Genomic DNA, 11,510 nt, shown 5'->3' on the forward strand with positions numbered 1-11,510 from the left:
CCGAAGGCATTTCCCTGACGATGGTCCGTTCGTCGAGACATCATTAAGCGTCGAACCTTTCCTTCTTTGTTATGGGTCAATTTTATACGCGATTTACTTGGTCGGAGGGAGCATCATCGGGATCAGCAGGTCACTAGTCTCGACGTGTTTTCTAACTTATGCTCGGATCTGGAAGAAAACGTAGGAGAAAAGACGTCGAATGAGAAGGGATGAAGAAAAAAAAAACGAGATGGATGACGGGATGAGGGTGAAACGAGAGAAAGAGAGACAGGGCCACGTTCCTTAACAATGGACCCAACAATAGAACTAGTCTTCGGAGCTAATGGACCGAGACTTTGCAGTTTTCACACGATGATCGGCGTAACGTGGTCTCTCCAAGAATCTTCTGTAAGGAAAGAAAGCTGATTCGGGACCGATCGAATCGCATACCCCGCTACGGAACAAGATTACTTGGATCTGATCTGCTAACTCGCACGTCGCTGCTAATCGGGTTAGGATTACAAGGGCGTAAACATCGTTTACCATAGATCGCTGGTTATCTTGTACGCAAACAGACCAGTTACACCGTAAGCAGTCTCGAGCTTACAGGTACCTGACTGGCAAAATATTTGGGAAAGAGCCGCCGTTAATATTTACACACTCCGGAATAAAGGGTAACAATCTACCTGTTGACCTTAATTTTCATTTTCCGACTAACCGTACCTTTCTTGGAAGGTTAATTACGAAATTAACTCTACTCACAAAACTATATATACCGTCTACCGGGTTGATTCTAATAACGTCCTACCGTCCGATTAGCAAGCTGGTTCGTTGTTCTGGCCTGTTCGGGTTTAAACAAATGGACGGCAGACCGTACTTCGTCATTAATCACTGGTCCGAGAGAAAACGGTCTCGCCAGCGTATAAGGAGCCTCTCCATAGCTCATAGCGACGTTCGATATTCATTTATTACACATCGTTTACAAAGCCACCGTTCCAGCGGTGGTCCATTGGTGTTGATAATCGATAACATCGGGTTACGTAAGTTTTGTTAGCGTAACTTTTCAAACGGAAGCCCTGCCATGATCCTAGCAGTTTTCAAGCGCGTTGTGATCAATAGGGGAGAGGCGGCTAAAAATACCTCTGCTTTTCCATAATTTAATATTATAATTTAAAGTTTGATAAATTTTGTTCTCAAACGTGTCGAGACATCTTATTTTCCTGAATAACCAAACGTGCTTTTCAAACAAAAATCTCATTTTCTGATTGTGCAAGCCCTATTTAAGACTAGTAAAACATCGTTTTGAATACGCATAGATAAAAAAGTTTAATATGATGTTGCAATTATATCCGTACGATGATTGATGTTTCTGTATCTCAAACTCCAAAAGACTCGTTCGAACCTGACCAAACGCTATACAATTTGTGTTTGGGTACAAGTTCTTCGTTCGAACGACCCGTGACACGCACAGGATCGAAAATCGAAACGATCAACGGAATCGTGGGGTTCGCGTTAATAAAGAATAACTGTGGTATAGAGTGGAACAAGTTTCCGGAAAAATGTCGATCCTCGGGGGATTCGATCGTCCGCGTGGGAGTACTGTTTACCGGAGAAGCAATTTACCTCTAGCCGAGACGTTAAGCGGCTTATTAGGGGACAATGGCCAGCTCGAACAGAGGAAAGTGAAGGGTTGCTCTGGGCGTACACCCACCTTTTCACCCTTCGACCGCTACACCGTCCTAAGATTTACGACGATGCTGCTGCAGTTGCAATGTGGCTGGCACTCGCTTGGACATGTGTCACCCAGCACCGTCCAATTTCCATGGTTTTCGGTGCTCCTGTCCGTACGATGCCTTCGATGAATTTGACAAACAACATCAAACCCCCTGAGAGCCTTGCGGTCTTTGGAAATTATTCTGGAAGATCAATGGTCCGGTCTGGCTATCTCTGTTGTTTTCTCTCCGCGCGAACGTAACGTCGAATGATAAATCGTGCGCGCCGGAAGCTGATAATCTCTTTCCGGTATGCGACTAGCGCGTGGCAGAAGCGTTTAACGTCGCTATAACGGTGTTATCGCGACGCGTTTCTGAAAATTGTACGAACGATGCACAAAAGCAATGACGCGACTTTATTATTTTCGCATCCAGTTCGAATCCTCGTTGAATGGCAGGCACTGGTAGATAACGACGACCTTCGTCAACTGCCAAGATTATCGAGGCAAGAAAATGGTCCTTCCGTGGCTGAATAAACAAGATTGGAAGAGATCGCGCGATAGAAGCTCGTTGAACGTCGAAGAAATTACTAATATTATCGTCCGTTGCACCAGACCCAGAAGCCATCATGCTTTAGGAAAGTTATCTTTCGCGTGCCAAGTGCAACGATTTGTCCCCGTTTCTGCAGCGGTAGTTTTGCCTTTGTAGGTACCTGCAGAGGACTGCTGGCGGCGTATTGTGCGCCCAGCAAGGCGCAATAATGGTGCCTATCTGGTATGGATCGGTAGCGCGAAAGTGTCGTCACCTCGTCCTGCCAATGATCGCTTTACAGCCACCTTAAACCGAGACTTTGTGCTGGCTGTGAAGCTCTCGGTGGGCCCCAGTCGGTGGGACGTCTCGTGAATGCGTCCTACCAGCATGGACCAGGATCTTTCATAGATTTATGGTCCGACGTACGCCACAAAGCGGACCAAGAACCTTGGGAAACTGGTGCCCGTTATCACGTGCTTCCATGTACCCGGGGAACCGTCGCGGGCCTCTCCACGCTTTGATACGTCTTTGCAAATCTGGGCCAGCCTCCGTCAACGATCGTCAAAGGACCCCTAAATACCGTGAAAATTCTACTTTAACTCCTTTCACCCACCACCGAGCATCATTTACTCCACCAGGTCCGAGGATTTGCTGAATTTTTTACTTTTACGACAGCTTCTTCACTAGTGAACATCGTAAATGTCAATGGCATACAACACGTACATTGTATACCCAGCTTTTGTTAAATTTATCTTTTTACGTCTTTCGAACAGCACTTTAACCTTTATGTATGCTGCATAAATGTCGTGTACTCTACAAATTTAATAAACAAACTCGTTACTTTGTCAGCGCGAACGTTGTATGCCCGTGTTAAAAAATATGGAATAGAAAACTTCTGACTGTATAAATATAGTACGCACATTTATATTTATTTATTGTATTTTATAATATTTGAGAATAACGCTGTATTAATTATTATTCCCCTGTAGCAATAGTTTTATTACTCCTTAATTTTGTTAGGTAAATACTCTTCCACAGATTTTCAGAACAATTTTCTGCACATTTTGGGAACAGAACCCTACCTAATTCGAAGAAAACAAAAATAATTTAATTAATTTAATTTAATTAAAAATGCAATTTATTACAACTTTTCTATCGTGTTTCGATCATATAACTATTATTTCCTAGTTCCTTTAATATTGCACCAACAGTAGCCATTTTTCGATATTGTGTTTTCTATTGCCAGTGGATTGATCGTAGTGTAAAGTCAGTAAGAGTGGATCACATTAATCGTAATGGTTTCGTGCAAGGTGAAACATAACTCCCACGCATACAACAACTCGCTGTCGCGCAATTATGACAGAGCGTATATAGGAGCAACACGTGCTAACGTCAATATTTCGAAGCGAAGCGTCACCGGCTTCCAGGACCGCTAATTAAACCCAAATGCCTTATCCACTAATTAAACTCGAGCGATTAAGTTCATTCCTCCTGCCTTTATGACGTTTCTACCGATAATTATTGCCTACCGAGTCGACAGCTTCTCGAATCTTGGGCGGTCGAATCGTGGAGCAATAATTTCACCTGGAGGCTCGATCGCCGCTCACACGGCTCGATTTTTTCTGACAAAAAAAAGATGCCGATATTAACGGCGAGGTCGCGGACCAATTTGGGGAATGTTTTTTAAACTATTCCACGTTTGCAAGAAAAACATAAATATTATGCAGTATGTTAAAATCGTGAAAGATAGCCTGAACGACATGTTTTAAAAGACACAATAGGATGACTAGTTTTAAATTACTTGTAACAGTGAAACGTGTGGAAATAAGTCGAAGAAGAGGAATAACGCCTTTCCGTTTGAAGCTTCGTTTACGAGAAAATCGCATTTGAAAATGTGCAGATAATATACGTTTATTATTATTCTGGGATTGTCGACCGTATATATATTGCAAACGCAGTAAAAACTCATTTTCAAAGGAAAGAAATGGATATTTTTCTAAAACTGTTGGGGAATACTCACTAGAGAAGGATAGCAGTTTAATAGTGTACAGAAAAATAGTGTTGAAGAATGTTAGAAGTTATAAAAAACAAAGAATCTGTCCATATATACATAGTATAACTGGTTAAATAGCGTTCAAAAAGTTGTTTATAACTCGTACGTTTACTTTACAGTAAACACAAAGACACATATTTGTAACGAAGATTTTAACGCTTAGATTAATAGAATTCAAATTACAGATAAGTTTATTTTAGGAGCAAAGTGCCAATATCTAGACTCTATAATACCAGTTCTTCCAGTTTCTAACAATTTTTACATAGATTAATAGATGTCGCGATTTTGCCCTAACAAAATGTTAATGACTTATATTAATGAATGATTCGTGCAACTTTCGAATTCTCAAACGTAACATTGGTAATAAGAGTAGACTGCGGATCTTTATGCAAATTCATATTTTTATTAATAGAATTAATGAAATCGGAGCTTTGCAAAGGGCTATCGAAACCCCTAAATATAATAATTCGTATCTTTAAGTATTTTTTATATTTTTGCATACTAACACTAGAACTACCGAAGTGGTCAAAATGATCCATTCGTAATTTCTATTAAAAATTCTAAAAAATTTACCGTAGTTTTCTATAAGAAAACGAATAAACATTTATTTCCATTACATTATAAATTGCTTCGACTATCTATCGTTTCAATGTCTTTGGTACAAATAAATACAGCCGTAACTGTCGAAGGTTCTAGCGTTAAGTGCATTCTGTAGTTTTTTGAGAATCAAAATTTCCCATAAATGCATAAACATCCGCATTCTATTAATAAGTAACAACGGTACATCGACAGACGTCCCCCGAAGCAAGAAATAACACACTTGCGCGCGGGTAAATAAAATTCTATCTTACGCCAAAGATTTATACGGTTTTATCTAGCGTCTTATAGTATTGTCGCGGAGTGGAGATGCTGCGATGAGAGTACCGTAGGATCGCCGAAGGCTTTCCTCGACGGCATGAGGCAGCCCCCAGGGACGACCACAGAAGGTGCGTAGCCTCGATCCTCTATCCTCGGAACGCAGGGTTGATTTATGAGCCGATGGAGGGGAGGGCGCATGCGCACCAGGCCGCAGGATTCACTGGGGTCTATCCCCTCCTCCATAGAGGAACCCGGCAGAGCATTCAGCCTCCTCCCTTCTTCGTCGGTTCCTTGTCCACTCGGTTATTAAAACCGAGGCGACACGGTCGGCAACCAGCAATTATCTGACGAACGCTCGGAGCCGCGCACGCTCCGATCCGCGCACGGTTCTCTTCAGTCCTGTTTTCGTTTTCGTTTTCGTCTCTGTTGCCCGTCGCACACCGCGATACCAAGTGATCAAGATTACAGGATTACATACTTTGTTTCTTATTCCGTTCTCGCGCACACGTGCCGAACGACCGTGCACAGCAGAGGAATAATAACCAGTGTCCGAAGAGACGATTGTGAACCAGGAAGTGAAGTGATGGCACAAGTAATGCAGTATCAACAGGTCCGTTAATAATCTATTTCCCGTAAACACGAGTCGTTTCGGTGAAATCGATCGTAGCCGTTGAAAAGTGATTCGATCTTGCGATACTTACCGTTAAGTTTTAAAGATTCTTAAAGAAACAAGAAATAGCCCGCGATACGCTCGGTAATAGAGCTTGTAACCGATTTGAAAATAACTTTATTCGTAATTACAGATGTGCATGCCGACGATGTCGCCGATGCCAGGCATGACGCCGATGTCCGGCCTCTCGATGCCGATGCATCAGTCCGCCGCGATGGATTACGGCGGTCCGGGTATTCACTATCAGCCTTACAATCCGACGTTAAGCAGTCATCATCTGCAAGCCAGCCAGCCGAGTTACTGGTATCCCGGATCGACCAGTCACAGTCAAATTACCGAGCCACTGACGCCGCCGGCCTACACGATGCCGACTGTGCCAACCAGCACAACCTCGTGGGCGACGCAAACTCATCTCGCCCAAACCCAATTCACGACCATCTCGGCGATTCAGCACTATTCCTTGCCGCCGAGTCCCGCCGAGCTTCCACCGAGTCCTCAGGATCACTCTTACCAATGGCCGCTTACGCCACCGGCGGACCATCATCTTCTGGTCGCGGAGGAGCCCGGTAAATCCGGCAGGAAGTGCACGAGATGTCGATGTCCAAACTGCCAAACGGACAACGGCGTTCACTTGGGCGTCGACGGGAAGAGACAGCACATATGCCACGTGCCTGGTTGCGGCAAAGTGTACGGCAAAACCTCTCATCTAAAGGCGCATCTGAGATCGCACACCGGCGAACGACCCTTCGTCTGCCACTGGCTGTTCTGCGGCAAAAGGTTCACCAGGAGCGACGAGTTGCAACGTCATCTGCGAACGCACACCGGCGAGAAGAGATTCGCCTGTCCCGCGTGCGGCAAACGGTTCATGAGGAGCGATCATCTGACCAAACACGTGAAAACCCACGAGAACCAGAAGAGAAAAAGTTCCGCGATCAAGAAGGAGTCTAACAAGGAGAACTCGCTGCCATCGGTGCCCGCGCAAAACGCGTATCCGCCGATAGGCGGCCAGTACACCGTAATCTAGAGTCGCGTATTAATACGTTCCTCGACGCGACGCAAAGTTTTCCTAATTCCGAAGTAGCTTTCATCCGCGATTTCTGATGCATGAGAAAACATAAATGGAAGTTAGTCGTAATCTGTGAATAAATTTTGACTAACCCTGGTACACTACAGAGCGATGAAGATATCGCTGGAGGCTTTCGATTGGCGGAGCGAATCAGAATCCACCGTTGGGGGAATTGCCTGTTTTACCAATCGAAAGATTATGTCTCGCAACAACGTTTTTTGCTGCTCAATGTACAAGAAAAATCGTTGAGATCGGTGTTCGTCGAGTCGACGTGACCGAGGATTGCTGGGTCCGTCCTTGTAAATAATTGTATCGTTGATAAAAGTTCCTGTTTCCCGCTGTAATTATTGTATATAGAACGAAACATTGTATATTTTTGTAAATTATACATTAGTCTCGGTGAATGTAATTAAGTTATATAATCCGAATTAAAAGAATTCTTTTACAGAATAATCGACTTCGTTCGATCAACCCCGACAGCCTAAGTGCTCCTTAATTCTCCTGTAGGAACGGCGATGGGCGTGATTAAACCGAACGTGAAATTTGTACGGGGCTGGAGAGTAGATTTACCGTGAAACTTCACATAATAACGAATCATCCCCTTGTCGTATATCAGGTTCCTCCCTGACATTTTCCTGTCATACGATACGTCGTGAGTCCTGTCTGTGAAACACAATGCGACGTAGGTATACTTCGGAGACCAGTCCTGCGCGATGATTTCCTTCCTGACAGGTGTTTCCAATAAAGAAAAAAAAAAATCGTTCCCCGAAAAAAACCTTAAATAGTTGTCTGCGAATTCTTACGACCGATGGGATTGTTCGCGAAGTCCGACAAATTGAAAGATTCTTGTCGAATTGCGCTTTAGATCATCGTCGATTAACAACAATTTAACAAACTGCAAATATTTTTGTTTCCGGTATTTTAATATTGGATAAACTCGATAGAGGATGTGAATTTTGTCGATTACAAAGGGCATCCGACTTCCAAGTAGTATTATTTTAATTCAAAAATTCGAACGGTAGTGTAATTTTGTTTAAAAACACTATTATTTTGCTTCTTTGATTCAACGTATATCAATTGTTATCGTTTTACGAACGAAACAAACAGTTGCGATGTTAATGGCTCAGATTTTCTAGACGAAAGCGACGAAAACATTTCAAAATAATTTTTTTTAAAGGTGAGCTTAATGCTGTAAAATTGTATACTTTCCAATAAAATGTGTAACATAGTTTCGGCTTTTTTCTTGATCGCTAAATCGAATATTCTTCGATAAGAATCTTCCTGTTGGCACGCCCCTCCGAGGAACCGCGCAAGGAAGATTAATTGGAGCTTCTTTCTTCCGAAAGGTCGAAGGTTCGTAGAGTGGCTGGAAGGGTTGTAAGGGAATCGTCGATCGGGGAGAGAAACCGGGAAAGCTTGTACGGCACTGTGACGGGCCATTTCATTCGTATTCCCACCAAGAGATGGCTGCACGGTGAATGGAAAAAGCCCGCGAAGCCCCATTAAGGGGGCGGCGCGCCGTAGCCCCGTAGCCCTGGCAAAGATTCATGGCTGGCACGTAGAGGTAGAGGCAGAAAGGCAGACGCGAAGACAGAGGCAGAGGGAAAGCTAGACGGCGAAGGAGGAAGGGAGACGTCCGAGGAGACGGAAAGAATGCACGAAAGCGAGACAGCGGCCGAACGAAGGGGATATCGGGGGCGGGTGAGAGGAAGAGGAGGGGTACGAAAACGGAATAAAACAAAAAGAGGCAGCCGCGGAGCAAATTATAGGGAAAAATAGGGAGGGACGAGGCGGTGGAGGCAGCACAAGCCCCGTGGTGTGGCACTCACGGAGTAAGACGATCAGGTGGATGGGTGGAGAAGGGTAGGAGGGGAGGAGGGGTGGCGCCACGGCAATTCCAGGCTCGCGTTCAACGTTCCTCGCTGGAGTACCGCGGATAGCCGCGAAGTTAGTGCGCAAGAGATTCAAAGAGAGTCCGCAGAGTGACGAGACTCGTGTCTCCCGTCCGGACACCGCCACGAGGAGGTTCTACGCGCCGCTACAGGTCCCCGGAACACCGTCGACCAGAGACACGCGAGTCGAAACGAGTCGCCCGAGAGCGCGACGAAGTTGGATAGCTTCGATTAAAGGCGTCAGGGAGGGAGAGATAGAGATAGAGAAAGAGAGAAGAGAGAGAAAGAGAGCGAGTGAGAGAGAGGGGGAGAGACAAAGTACACGGTAACGCAGCTCTCTCTTGCGTGTTACGCGCGGTCAGTGCGAGAGGCTGCGACGTGCCGCGAGCATGCGTCTGCGACGGACGGCCCTTAAGGCGGATACACAACACGCCGACTCGCCACTGTCATCGTCGTCGTTGTCCACACCCGTGAATGCTCGTTTTTCGCGCCGACACTCTGTCGATAAGGCGAAAAACGGACGAACAGGTTCGTAGCCGCCGCGCATGCCATCGATCGAGCTGAGGAGACCGGTCCCGATTCCTAGCCGATCCGCTCCCGATTCTCGCGTCTGTCGCTACCGAAACCGTTCACCCCTCGCCCGTCCTCGTGCTTGATCGCGAAAACGCACGGGATTCGCCGTTTACTCGCCGCTCGCGACATGTCGGTGGACACGGGGTGAGCAGTGATTCGACGCGAAATTTTGCCCGCCTGTGCCCGGTACCATCTTCAACGCGCGGTTCGTTCGATTTTACAGGAATTCTGTGCTCGACCCAACCAGTGCTCACGGCTCCAGTGTACACGTTCTGAAAAAGTTCGGTACCCTTATACTTCAAAATAGTAAACACCTCGACTTCTGGAATTCACCGTGCTCGACACAACAAAAGTCTCGCGAACAATTTTTCTTGCACCGTTATCGATTCCTCCCTCCGTGACTGTCAATGGACACACGCGTCGAAGAATCCACAGTCGAACCCGAGCCACGGAACGATACAGTAGCGAGCCGCGAAAAAGAATGTTACCGAATCCCGTTGACCGGCAAGTGATCCTAACTCGTGACACAGTGTTCGTTGTTGTTGTTGTTGTTCAGTGTGGACTGTGGTGCACTAACAGACCCTTCTGAGGATCGAGTAGGGCCGTTGGAGGCTTCCCGCGTCTCCCCTGTTGGAGGAACCAGGCTTGTGCATCGATATTTTTGAGATCTACGAGATCGACCGAGTCGGCAAGCTGGACGCGGAGGTCGGGGGCGGCGGTAGCCGCAGGGGTGTCAGCCCTCCAACGCACCTTGGCAATATAAACGTGAGTTCATTCTTCTATTCACCCGGGATGCTTCTACGAGCAGTTTGTACGATGTCGAAACGCTAGATGCCATTTATTTCGACGCGACAAAAAGCACACGCAACGGTTAACGGAGCTTTGCGACGTTCGCAACGTTTCTCAACATCCGTTTCGTGTACCACGCGTGATTGTTAAAACTTGTAACGCGTCGCAATTGCGAATAATATTTCGCAAAGTGGACCATTCGTACGGTGCCATCGATCTTCCGTTTATCGACAACGATCGTACGTTTTTGTTTGAATTTATGCACGACACGTCTGTGTTCCGATAGTTCCTTTGCGATTTGCAACAAACGCCAACGTAATTGGAGCTCTGCGATGTTTCCACCTTTTCAAAAGTTTAGCACACACTTATTTTGCTCGACGATAGACGATTTCCAGTAAGGAAACGCTAAAACGCGAACGAGGTTCCCGTAAGTTTTGGCGCCATTTGCGAGACCGTTGTTCATTGCGAGGATCGTGAAAAATTTACTCGTTTAGGTCAGAGATCGATATTGGCACGATCCCCGTGGCTAATCCTACAACCGTTCGGTCGCAGGAACTCGCCGAGAGAGCCGCTAGTCAATTCTGGCCGATATAGTAAATGTTACTATGTTACTACGCCCGTTTCACGCCCACCATACATCATGCGTTATGCGCAGACCTATCTGCCGACGCGTACACGTCGTTTCAAAGGTGTTGCGCCCGGCCCTTGATGCATTTTCGTCGCGAAACATTCACGTATTGCCAAAGCTCTCCTCTTTTGACTGGAAAAACGTGAACTGTAAATATTAACAATGGCGAGCATATGTTTTTACTGGTTTTGTGCAAAAAGAAACTACGTAATATTTAGATAATTTCTCAGGTAAATAAAGAAAATCGAGGTGTTCGAAGAGAAGATTAATGTAACGAGGTTGCGTAGAAATAGGGGGCACGTCTGCATGCCTAGAAACGTGTAAATTTTGGATCTTGTGAAACTGGCTGTAGGGTAGTGGACCAGAGTAGGCCATTCGAGCGAGTTGAAACGCGGCAGAGCAGACGGTCGCAGGGCAAGAAACACAGTGCCGGCACTTCGCTGACACACCTCCACACAAATCTAATTAATTTATATCCTGAGAGAGGCGCCACTAGGGATGTCTAAGTCCGACAGGAAAAAGAAACGAGCAAAGGAAAGGGTGCTCGTGGTACCGGCTCTCGCATTCGAGTCGCGGGAACCGTTGGTCCTAGCTTTCGTGCGGCGATGGGGTTTCAAAGGCCTTCTAGAAGTTTCTCGAATCATTATAAAGATTTTTTTTCCCCCCTTCGATGACATATTTTTGCGTCAATTTTAATTCGCGCCTCGACGATTGAATAGGCAAATATTTATTTCCGTTCCCTTTCGTGGAACGCGTTAT

At 45.8% G+C, this 11,510-nt stretch overlaps 1 protein-coding gene across 1 annotated transcript; it reads left to right on the plus strand.

Annotated features, from left to right (window-relative positions):
- Window positions 1–5,485: 5,485 nt before the first annotated feature.
- LOC122401722 (transcription factor Sp1-like) lies at window positions 5,486–6,827 on the plus strand. Its single transcript, XM_043404047.1, has 2 exons — window positions 5,486–5,743; window positions 5,937–6,827. The coding sequence occupies exons 1-2, from the start codon at window positions 5,717–5,719 to the stop codon at window positions 6,825–6,827; spliced, it is 918 nt and encodes a 305-aa protein (XP_043259982.1). The 5' UTR covers window positions 5,486–5,716.
- Window positions 6,828–11,510: the final 4,683 nt, after the last annotated feature.

Source organism: Colletes gigas, unplaced genomic scaffold (assembly GCF_013123115.1).
Source record: "Colletes gigas isolate AHSC1104 unplaced genomic scaffold, ASM1312311v1 Colletes_gigas_Sc00027, whole genome shotgun sequence".
NCBI lineage: Eukaryota > Metazoa > Arthropoda > Insecta > Hymenoptera > Colletidae > Colletes > Colletes gigas.

What these genes read in the sequence shown, in the direction of transcription:
- LOC122401722 (XM_043404047.1), top strand. Translation starts at nt 5,717, where the DNA reads ATGGCACAAGTAATGCAGTATCAACAG. An exon ending in AAGTAATGCAGTATCAACAG is followed by an intron (nt 5,744 to 5,936) that starts GTCCGTTAATAA and finishes TCGTAATTACAG; the next exon opens with ATGTGCATGCCGACGATGTC.